The sequence below is a fragment of the Chiloscyllium plagiosum genome, chromosome 4 (assembly GCF_004010195.1).
Source record: "Chiloscyllium plagiosum isolate BGI_BamShark_2017 chromosome 4, ASM401019v2, whole genome shotgun sequence".
Classification (NCBI taxonomy): domain Eukaryota; kingdom Metazoa; phylum Chordata; class Chondrichthyes; order Orectolobiformes; family Hemiscylliidae; genus Chiloscyllium; species Chiloscyllium plagiosum.
The window spans coordinates 41,053,424-41,065,582 of NC_057713.1; the positions used below are offsets into that span (position 1 = coordinate 41,053,424).

The 12,159-nt window shown below is 43.9% G+C and overlaps 2 protein-coding genes across 3 annotated transcripts in view; one reads left to right on the forward strand and one right to left on the reverse strand.

Annotated features, from left to right (window-relative positions):
* The window catches only part of rnf41l (ring finger protein 41, like), a 51,261-nt gene extending 44,037 nt beyond the window's left edge, over positions 1 to 7,224 (reverse strand). The window contains exon 1 of the mRNA XM_043688065.1: positions 7,201 to 7,224. The gene's annotated coding sequence lies outside the window, so the exon portion shown is untranslated. The remainder of the gene's footprint in view (positions 1 to 7,200) is intronic.
* The window catches only part of rad54b (RAD54 homolog B), a 210,414-nt gene continuing 204,827 nt past the window's right edge, over positions 6,573 to 12,159 (forward strand). The window contains exon 1 of one of the 2 annotated variants that reach the window (XM_043688055.1): positions 6,573 to 7,172. In XM_043688055.1, coding sequence (XP_043543990.1) covers positions 7,053 to 7,172 — 120 coding nt within the window. In that variant the 5' untranslated portion in view covers positions 6,573 to 7,052. The remainder of the gene's footprint in view (positions 7,173 to 12,159) is intronic. The other variant, XM_043688057.1, reaches the window with a different exon arrangement.

Here is a 12,159-nt window from a genome sequence, read left to right on the forward strand (position 1 = left end):
CAGAATACTGAATGGCCTGGACAGAGTAGTTGTTGGGAAGATGCTTCCATTGGTAGGAGAGACTAAGATCCAAGGGCGTAGCCTTAAGGGGAAGATCGTTTAGAATGGAGATAAGGAGAAACTTCTTCAGCCAGTGAGTGGTGATTCTATAGAATTCATTGTCACAGAAGGCTGTGGAGGCCAGGTCATTGAGTATACCTGTATGTAAGACTGAGATAAATAGGTTCTTGAGTATCAAGGAGATCAAGAGTTACGGGGAAGAAGCAGGACAATGGTGTTGAGAACTTACCAGCCATGATTGAGTGGCGGAGCAAACTCAATGGGCTGACTGGCATTGTTTCTGCTCCCATGTCTTATGGTCTTAATAATACTGGAGCCGATCTCTAGTCAGTCAAATGTTTACTCACAAAGTGAAATATTATAGGCATACACCTTCTGTCTCAATGATATCACAGTTTCAGTTATCTGTTTAAGGGAAATCTCAATTAATGCTCTCTACCCCATTTAATTAAACACAATTGACATACAATTAGTAAAACCTAAAACAGGCTCAGAAAACACAAATATGACACTGCCAGCCTTGACAATCACACCTCTTGAATTAGAAGGTTGTGAGACGCACTTTAGCATCCGACGCTCGAGACCTAAGTATAAAATCTGGCTGACACAGGAGTGTCAGAGTCCCATCTTTTGGATGAGGTAGTAAACCAGGGCTCTGGTCCACCTTGTCAACTTACATGAAAGTCCCATACCATTATAAGAAAGCGCAGTGGAGATCTTGCTCGTAATATTGCCACTTTAATCCCATAACTAGAAAAGGATATCTGATTATTATCACACTTATTTTTGGCATGTTACTATGTACAAATTTGATTCTATAGTTTCTATATTTATGATTGTGATTATACGTCAAAACTATTTCAGTACTTACAAAGCAGTTTAGAATACTAAGTTTGAAAAGTACAATCTAAAAAAAGCATAGGCATATGGTAATTCAGGACAAGTCAGATCTCAGAGTGAAACTTGACTTCATGGATCATAGGATTTGTTTTTTGCAACTTGCTTACCATTGTGGTCAGTCATTAGATTAGATTAGATTCCCTACAGTATGGAAACAGGCCCTTCGGCCCAACAAGTCCACACTGATCCTCCGAAGAGTAAGCCACCCAGACCCTATATTTACCCTTGACTAACGTCCCTAAACGCAATGGGAAATTTAGCATGGCTAATTCATCTGACTTGCACATGTTTGGATTGTGTGAAGAAATTGGAGCACCTGGAGGAAACTCATGCAGACATGGGGAGAATGTGCAAACTCCACACAGACAGTCGCCTGAGGTGAGAATCAAACCCAGGTCCCTGTCACTGGTGAGAATATTAAAGATATTCTCACAAGACTGCCAAAGTTCATTTCACAATCAAACCTTCTCCAACCAAAATTCTTTATAGAGACACTCAAACCTAGTAAAGTATCATTCCATCTTAATTCCTTAATTTCTTATTTAACTGATGAGATTGCAAGCATATCCTTTGGCAAATTTCTACATGTTCACTGGATATGATTGTTTCCATTACTGTCTTCCTCTGAGATACAGTCACTGACTTCGATAACTTTTCCTAACCAACCTTTAAGAAAATTTTATCTATCTATTTTAACTGCTAAAATAAAAGACTTCTCTCTGACTTTGAAAGCTTGGACTGTGTCATGACCATGTATTATAAATCTGAATCACCTACTGACAGAGTAAGCTTTAGCTATAACGTTTTAAAAGGACATACACCCAAATGTTGACTACAAATGTATATTCAGTGCCTGTCTGGAGAGATATATAGTAGAATGTCATACCTGATGAAGTGTCAAGGACGCTTCGATGGGAATAGACATAAAAGGGGAGAAAATGCACTACAGACTAAATTGTAATCTCCTACGTGCATCTCAGACTGTGACCATGATGTTAAAAAAGAAAGCAGTCTGTGCAAGCAATATAGTTGCATCTTCCATTTTGAAGAATACACAGAGACAGGGTTTAGTGGCCTTCCGTCCTGCTGTATGGAGGAGCATACTGTGAAGGTCACAGCTTTGATAACAGTTCTAAGAATCCCTGCAATGCAAGTAAAGAAAGAGAAAATGTTTCTCTCACTCTGAATGCTGGAAGCCAACTAGCCACCAAGCCAGTCAAAAGGAACCAGGATCACAGAAGGACTCCCCTGCTTTGAGTGCTGGGAACCAGCTACCCAGCAGCCATTGTTGAAAGGAACCAGGACAAAATAATGTCAATTAACCTGCAAAACATAAGGACACCTAAATCTCTATCTTGGAGTTCTGTACAATCCATGGCTACCTAGATAATAAGCTATGTTTTTAGCCTTACTGCCAGAGTGGACAATTTTATATTTTGTCATATTTTGACCCATTTGCCACATATTTGCCAACTCATTTACTTTATCAATATTATTTTTTAATCTCTTTGTGTCCACGTTTAACTTTGCTACCTAACTTTTCTGTTGTCAGCAAATTTGGCAATCATACCTTCTAATAGGTGGGAAAATAAACAGTATCAGTTTTCTGTAATCACAAATATGTATTATAGCTAGGAAATGTAATGTTGTGATTGGATAATATAATCATATGTAATAGTTTAGACATGACTGGATATATAGTCATGTGTACGTGAACTCTGCAAACACAGTTGGATGGAGATATAGGGAGTAATTGTGTAACCTTCTGACTGAAAATTGTTATCTGTAGCAATAGATGACTAGAAGCTTGTTATCTGTAAAACTGATATAAAATATACATCCTTATAATAGAGTTTTGGCTGTATGTCATTTTCTTGAAGCATATATCTCCCATACATACATGAATAACAACAAAGGACACTGTGTCTCATCTGGTTTCAGATGAAATAAAGGGTTAAACACACCCTTACACTTACATTCCTTCATCTTAAATTATTGATATAAACTGCAAACAGTTGAGGTACCAGAAATGATCCTTGTAGCTTACCACTGATCACGTCTTGCTAACCCAAAAAGGACTGATTGACATCTACTCTTGGTTTGTTGTTAATTAGCAAATCTTGCATCTGCCAATATGCTAGCCCCATATTATGAGCTTTAAATTTCTGTGACAAAATTTGATGTGGCACCTTATCAAATACTTTCTGGAAATCTAAGTACTGTATTGCCATCCACTGGTTCCTGGCCACTCATTTAACCTGCATATATCTGCAGACTCTTTGTGCCATCCTCACCACTTGCCTTCCACCTACTTTAGTGTCATCCAAAATCTTAGTGATAGTACATTCACTTCTCTCATCCAAGTTATTATTGTAAATAATTATGGCCCCAGCGGCATTCCTTTAGTTACATGCTGTCATCCTGGATTTTCATTTTTATTCACTCATGGGATGTGGGTATTGCTTTATTGTCCATTCCTAGTTGCCTTTGAGAAAGTAGTGGTCAGCTGCCTCTGTGAAACACTGCAGTCCATGTGCTATAGGTATGTGCTGAGGAAGGAATTCCAGGATTGTATCCTAACACCACCAAAGGAATGGCAGTGTATTTCCAAGTCTGGATGGTGAGTGGCTTGGAGATGGTGGTTTTCCCATGCATCTGCTGTAATTGACCTTCTAGATGGAAGTGGACGTGGGTTAGGAAGGTGCTGTTTTAGAATCTTTGGTGAAATTTCTGCAATGCATCTTGTAGATAGTACACACCGTTGCTACAGTGCATTAATGGTGACAGAGTGGATGTAGTTCCAATCAAGTGGGTTGCTTTGTCCTTATGGTGTCAAGCTTCTTGTGTTGTTGGATCCAGGCTGGTAGGGAGTATTCTAACACAGTCCTGACTTGTATTTTGTAATTGGTGGACAGGCTTTGGGGAATCAGGAGGTGAATTACTTGCTGCAGTATTCCTAGCTTCTGACATTTAGCCAATATTTGTGTGGCAAGTTCAGGTGAATTTGTGGTCAATGGTAACCCCCAAGAAATTGACAGGGGGGATTCAGTGATGGTAATATCATTGAATGTCAAGGGACCATGGTTAGATTCTCTCTTATTGGAAATTGTCAGTACCTGGTATTTATGAGGCACTGAAAATATTTGCCACTTTTCAACCCAAACCTGGATATTTTGGGGCGGCCCGGTGGCACAGTGGTTAGCACTGCTGCCTCACAGCACCAGAGACCCGGATTCAATTCCCACCTCAGGCAACTGTCTGTGTGGAGTTTGCACATTCTCCCTGTGTCTCCGTGAGTTTCCTCCGGGTGCTCCGGTTTCCTCCCACAGTCCAAAAATGTGCAGGTTAGGTGAATTGGCCATGCTAAATTGCCCGTAGTGTTAGGTGAAGGGGTAAATGTAGGGGAATGGGTCTGGGTGGGTTGCTCTTCGGAGGGTCAGTGAGGACTTGTTGGACCGAAGGGCCTGTTTCCACACTGTAACTAATCTAATTGTCCAGATATTGTTGCATTTGAACATGGACTGCTTCCGAAGAATTGCAGATGGTGCTGAACATTGTGCAATCATTGTTGAACATTCCCATTTCTGACCTAATGAAACAGCTGAAGATGGTTAGGTCCAGACATTCCATGAGAAATTGCTACAGTGATGTCCTGGAAATTAAATGACTAACCTTCCATAACCATAATTATCTTGCTCTGTGTCACATATAGCTACTCAGAGGAGTTTTCTCCCTGATTCCTATTGACTATTTTGTCAGTGCTCCTTGATTCCACGCTGGGTCAATGCAGCCTTGATGTCAAGTGCAGTCACTCGCACCTCACCTCTGGAGTTCAATTCTTTTGTCCAGAGATGTCTTTCAAAGATGGTTGACCTTCAATAACAACAGCCATTCTCATATGTACCAGGTATGACTCCAACAAATGCTGCATACCCCTTTGTTCCAATTCTCTGTCTTCTATTAATTAATAATTCCCTATATATACTAATAATAGGTGGAGGCAGGTTCAGGTGAGGAATTCAAGAAAATATTGGATTATTTGGATAGAAATAGTGTGCAAGGGTATGAGGAAAAGGCAGGAGATTAGTATTAGGTAATGATGCTCAATTGAAGAGCCCATAGAGGCACGATTGGCCAGATCTGTAACAATTCTGTGATACTACTCCCAACACCATGAGCTTTTACAAAGTAGCCTAATGTGTGGTAGTTATTCAAATACCTTTTGGAAATCCAAATATATTACACCTACTGGTTTCCCTTTATCTATGCTGCTTGTTACCTCATAGAATAAAATCATAGAACCCCTACAGAGCAGATAGAGGCCATTCTGCCCATCAAACCTGTACCAACCCTCTGAAAAACCGCGTTTACCATGGCTAATCCACCAAGTCTGCACATAGAGTCATAGGGATGTACATCACAGAAACAGATCCCTTGGTACAACACATCCGTGCCGACCAGATATCCTAAATTAATCTAGTCCCATTTGCCAGCACTTGGCCCATATCCCTCTAAACCCTTCCTATTCATATACCCATCCAGATGTCTTTTAAATGTTGTAATTATACTCGCCTCCACCACTTGCTCAGGCAACTCATTCCATACACGCACCACACTTTGCGTGAAAAAGTTGCCCCTTAGGTCTCTTTTATATCTTTCCCCTTTCACCCTAAACCTATGCCCTCTAGTTCTGGACTCGCAATGCCAGGGAAAAGACTCTGTCTACTTATCCTATCCTTGCCCCTCATTATTTTGTAAATCTCTATAAGGTCATCCCTCAGCCTCCTCCATAAGGATTTGGAATGACTGTCCCAACCTTTCTTATTTTTATTTCAAAAATATACTTTATTCATAAAATACTTTGATGATCTGTACAACTGGACATGCCATACATATGTAAACATTCCATTTATTTGCATACCGAAAACCGTAAATTCCTATTTACAGGTCTGTACGATTACATTTTTAGCTGAGGCGTCAGCAGAGCCCAAATGACTGCGCGGGCCCCCTGTTCTTCTTTAGGCAGGCAGATGTTACACGGTGGTCTTTCCCCATCACGCCTTGGCGGCAGCTGCCCCAAGCTTCAGCGCGTCCCTCAACACGTAGTCCTGGACCTTGGAATGTGCCAGTCTGCAACACTCAGTCGGGGTCAACTCCTTCAGCTGGAAGATCAACAGGTTTCGGACCGCCCAGAGAGCGTCCTTCACCAAGTTGATGATCCTCAAGGTACAGTTGATGTTCGTCTCGATGTGCGTCCCGGGGAACAGGCCGTAGAGCACGGAGTCCCGCGTCACGGCGCTGCTCGGGACGAACCTCGACAAACACCATTGCATTCCTCTCCAGACTCCTTCTGCTTAGGTACATTCTAGAAGGAGGTGTGTGATAGTCTCGTCCCCCCCGCAGCCGCTTCGAGGGCAGCGTGCGGTGCGGCTGAGAGTCCGGGCGTGCATAAAGGATCTCACAGGCAGAGCCCTTCTCACCACCAGCCAAGCCATGTCTTGGTGCTTGTTGGAAAGTTCTGGCGATGAGGCATTCTGCCAAATGGCTTTGACAGTCTGCTCAGGGAACCATTCGATAGGATCCGCCCTCTCCTTTTCCTGAAGGGTCTCAAGTACACTATGTGCTGACCACTTCCTGATGGACTTGTGGGCGCTATGTGCCTGTCTGCAGCACTCAGTTGTCCACAGCTTGGGTGGATTGGGTTGATGGTCCTCCAGCAGTTGTTTGTTTTGGTGCAAGTCACTGGGGACTAAACTCCTCATCTCCTTTGCAGCCCTGCTTGCAAAGGCAGATTCCAGAGTGGAGAGGCAATGGTAAATAGGATAAAGCTTTATATTTCGCCGCATCAGTGGGACAAGGCCTCGATAGACTTGTGAAAGCAAATACAGTGTTTGACGAGGGTGAAGTGAGAGCAGCACATGCGCATTGCGTTGTACGGCAGCTCCCTCGGAAGCGGGAAACACGAAGTGACCGAGCGGCGACATTTTATCACCGTCCGCCGGGAGGCCGGGCCCACCTGGAACCGCGGGCTTAGATCATGTCCAGGCAGCCAGGTACCTCTCTCCAGGAGGCTAGACTGACAGGCGATTGAAATGCGGAGGTCTGCAGCTCCGAGTCAGCTCAGCGGCAACGCAGCTAAAAGGTTCAAGTTTATCCCCCCCGGGGTCAGGGGGCCTGCTTCAGCAACCGCCAGTCTCCCCGCAAGGAGTCAGGTACAATCTAAATTAAATTAAAATGTACCTGCAGTCTGTTTCGAGTTTGTCGCTTAGCTGTCACAGGCTTGTTGTGGTAACCGCTGCTGATGTGGACACGTCTGCAAAACTTTAATTCCCATCATTGTGGCCGGGGAGCACCACAGGCAGTATCTTATGCAATCTACAGACTAACTGTGAGTTTATGAAGACCCCATGCTGCGCTCTGTGATCCTACTCTATGTGTAGCTCTCTAGGAACATTAATTTATTCCAGTTTTCCTTTTGGCTGCAGGGACGTCATAGTTGGCTTCAAGTTAGGAGGAGAAGGTATCCAAAGTTAGTCTTTTAATATTAATTAGTATTCACTCACTGAGGCTTTATATTTGGTGATGAACAGGCTTAAGCCTTGTTTCTGGAGCTTTGTCCCCCAGCCTCATCATCGTCAAGTTTGCTGTTTTACCTTCAATGGACTATTGCAGATAACTGATGCAGCCATTCATTACGGGACCTAGCAGCAACACGTTGTTGGGTCAGGCTTTCTTGCCAAACTGCTTACTCTTTAATGAACATTCTGTAATATAAAGTTAATTCCAGGCTTATTTTCTCCACTACAAACCGCTTTCTTACATGCCTCACTTCCAATGATAACTATGAGACATTCAATTTCTGCCTTGTCTCTAAGAGCACGGCTCCTTCAGGTAGCGAGTGGGGCAGGATCATAGGATACAGAATTTATGGCAGAGGATCAAAGTGTCATACAGTTTGTGATGCAATGTATTGAACAAAGCTAGATTGTTCTTAAGTCTATAGTCACTTAGAATGGGGTTGCAGGTTTCAATTAATGAATATGTAAATCTCAGAACTTCTTTCAAGTCACATTCCTGAGATAATTTAAGGTTTTATGTAAAATAAAAGTGGCATCTCAGCTCAGACATTAAAGGTGTGAGGACCATTGGTCTTGCAGCAGACATGGAGGAATTCATCAGACGAATGAGACTCTGGAGATTCTTCCAAGATGTTGGCAATGAGCCCAATGAGACAACCGACGAGCTGGAACAATCACCAGAGAGATCCGTAGTGGAGCGACCAAAGAATGAGTCAATTTGGATCCATCCGGAGGGCCGTTGCCCTGGGCTTGACACATTTGTTCAAATTGTCAGGAAATGTGTAAATGCCAGATTCATCAGCTGCAATCACAAGGTATAGCAAAACATCATCTGAACGCAATGCAACACCATCCATGCTTTTGAGATCAATCACAACATTGTCATCAAACCAGCAGACAAAGAAGGTGCCATCGTCATTCAGAATAGAACAGACTACTGCAAGGAAGTATACTGACAACTGAACAACTAGGAACATGACAGGCTACTACCAGTCGATTCAACCAAAGAACACGCCCATGAACTAAACAGATTGATAAAGACATTTGATCCAGTCTTTAAAGGTACCCTATGACTCTCATCTCAAGTGCTTCTCGTATAGGGGACTTCTGTTGCCTTCCGAAGATACACAAAGCCAAAACATCTGGTCATTCCGTCATATCAGGCAACGGCGCCCTGTGTGAGATTCTCTCTTGGTATGGAAGTGAGGTCTGCAGATGCTGCCTGACCAGCTGCGCTTTTCCAGCAGATGCTGCCTGACCTGCGCTTTTCCAGCAACACATTTTCAGCTCTCTTGGTATGTCAAGGGTATAGAAAACACATTGTACATGGGACCCCTAGCTCCTGTTGCGACACGATAGATTTCTTACAGAAACGCAGCACCCACGGACCAGTCGAACCTGGAAGATTCCTTGTCACAATGAATGTTTTGGCATTCTACACCAGTATCCCCTATGACAACAGCATTGCTGCAACAGCCTCAGCACTCGATACTAACAACTGCCAATCTCCAGGCACCATTCTACAACTTGTTTGCTTTATCCCCGATCACAACGTCTTCACCTTTGACAACCAGTTCTTCATCCAGACTCATGGAACAGCCATGGGAACCAAATTTGCACCCCAATATGCTAACATTTTCATGCACGAGTTCAGACAAGACTTCCTTGCTGCACAGGGCCTCTAACGAATACAATGCACCAGATATATTGGCGACATTTTCTTTTTTTTTAGATTACATTTTCTTTTTTTTTAGATTACATTACAATGTGGAAACAGGCCCTTTGGCCCAACAAGTCCACACCAACCCACCGAAGCGCAACCTGCCCATACCCCTACATTTACCCCTTACCTAACGCTACGGGCAATTTAGCATGGCCAATTCACCTGACCTGCACATCTTTGGACTGTGGGAGGAAACCGGAGCACCCGGAGGAAACCCACGCAGACACTGGGAGAACGTGCAAACTCCACACAGTCACCTGAGGCGGGAATTGAACCCGGGTCTCTGGCGCTGTGAGGCAGCAGTGCTAACCACTGTGCCACCGTGCCGCCCATTCTCTGGAGACAACTACACAGTGATATCAACAAGTTTAATACCACCATCAGACTTGCCATGGATTACTGTTTATTCTCATTCTTGAATATAAGCATCTCCATCAAGGAGGGCTGCTCAGTACTTCATGATGCTGCAAGTCCACGGATAACCTCATGATGCTGCACTTCTCTAGCTTCCACTCCAAACATATTAAAACAGCTATCCTCCACACATAAGCTCTATGCATACACAGGATCTGCTCAGATGAGGAGGAACGTGACAGTTGAGCATCTCCTCATAACAACAGGATATCACCAGTTCCCAAGTGCCACAGCGAGAAACCATAATCTCCTCCTCAGGAGACAGACACTAGAGACGACCAGTAAGGTACCCTTTGTTGTCTAGTATGTCCTGGGAGTGGAGAAACTATGCAGCCTGCAACACATTATCGATGAGGATAAGCACCTCGCCAGGATCTTCCTTACGCTTCCACTTCTCTCCATTAAACAACCGCCAAACCTTAGACAGACCATTGTTTGTAGCAAACTGCCCAGCCTTCAGGACAATATCGATCACAACATCATACATGTCATGTCATGGCAACCACTGCAAGACATGTCAGAGTGTCAACATGGATGCTACTATTACATGTGGGGACGCCACCCACCACATGCACGGCAGGTACTCATGTGACTCTGCCAATGTTGTCTATCTCATACGCTGCAGGCAAGGATGTCCTGAGGCATGGTACATTGGCAAGACCAAGTAGACGCTATGACAATGGATGAATGGACACCGTTCAGCAATCGCCAGACAGGGATGTTCCCTCCCAATTGGGGAACACTTCAGTGGTCAAGGACTTTTGGCCTTAGATCTTTGGGTGACCACCCTCCAAGGAGAAAGTGAGGACTGCAGATGCTGGAGATCAGAGCTGAAAAATGTGTTGCTGGAAAAGCGCAGCAGGTCAGGCAACATCAAAGGAGCAGGAGAATCGAAGTTTCGGGCATAAGCCCTTCTTCAGGAATGAGGAGGGTGTGCTAAGCAGGCTAAGATAAAAAGATAGGGAGGAGGGACTTGGGGGAGGGGGGGTGCGTTGGGAATGCGATAGATGGAAGGAGGTTAAAGTGAGGGTGATAGGCCGGAATGGGGGTCGGGGCGGAGAGGTCGGGAAGAAGATGACCTGCAAACTTCTTCCCAACCTCTCCGCCCCCACCTTCTCTCTGGCCTATCACCCTCACCCTTAACCTCCTTCCACCTATCGCATTCCCAACGCCCCAGGATGGCCTGAACTGGCAACTCTGGTTCCTGTCACACTAGAGGTAACCCCACTACATTATACACTTTACGCACAAACATGCACGCGCACACACACACACACACACGTCTATGGGATGCATTTGTATTTGCAGATATACTCTGTTTTGTTCAAAAAGCACACAATCTGTACGCAGTCAGTCCATCTGACATTTTATTGAACCAGTCTGACTCAGTGGTTTGGAGGTGCTGGTATTGGACTGGGGTGTACAAAGTTAAACATCAAACAAGCTTTCGGAGCGCTGCTGATGAACCACCTGATGAAGGTGCAGCGCTCCGAAAGCTAGTGCTTCCAAGTAAATCTGTTGGACTATAACCTGGTGTTGTGTGATTTTTAACTTAAATGTGACCCAAGCTTGGGATACAGACAGACTCTAACCTAACACCTTTTAATGCATTGTCTGAGCTGAGATGTCACTTATTTAAAATTAAATCTTGTTATCTCAGGAATATGACTTGAAAGAAATTCTGGGATTTACATATTAATGAATCGAAACCTGCAACCCCATCCTAAGTGACTAAAGACTTAACAGCAATTTAGGTTTGTTCAATACATCGTATCAGTTGTATGACACTTTGGTCTTTTACTATAAATTCTGTGTCATATGATCCTGTCCCACGAGCTACCTGGTGATGGAGTAGCGCTCCAAAAGCTTGTATTTCCAAAGAAACCAATTGTACTGTAACCTGGTGTGATTTTCAACTTTGTCCATCCAGGTCCAACACCTATACCTCCACATCTTGTCTCTAAAATTGAGACCAGCTGTTCAGGAGAAGTGGGTGCCCTTATCAAGGTAGCATTTTGCTGAGAATGGCATCAAGGTGCTTAAACTAAATTGAATTCAGTGACAATTCACTGATTAAAGGTACACTAACACAAAGATTGTGATTGTTGGAAAGCAATCATCCCCATGGGAGACTGGTTAGCAAGGTTAGATCTCATGGAATACAGGGAGAACTAGCCATTTGGATACAGAACTGGCTCAAAAGGTAGAAGACGGAGGGTGGTGATGGAGGGTTGTTTTTCAGACTGGAGGCCTGTGACCAGTGGAGTGCCATAAGGATCGGTGCTGGGTCCTCTCCTTTTTTTCATTTACATAAATGATTTGGATGCGAGCATAAGCGGTACAGTTAGTAAGTTTGCAGATGACACCAAAATTGGAGGTGTAGTGGACAGTGAAGAGGGTTACCTCAGATTACAACAGGATCTTGACCAGATGGGCCAATGGGCTGAGAAGTGACAGATGGAATTTAATTCAGATAAATGCGAG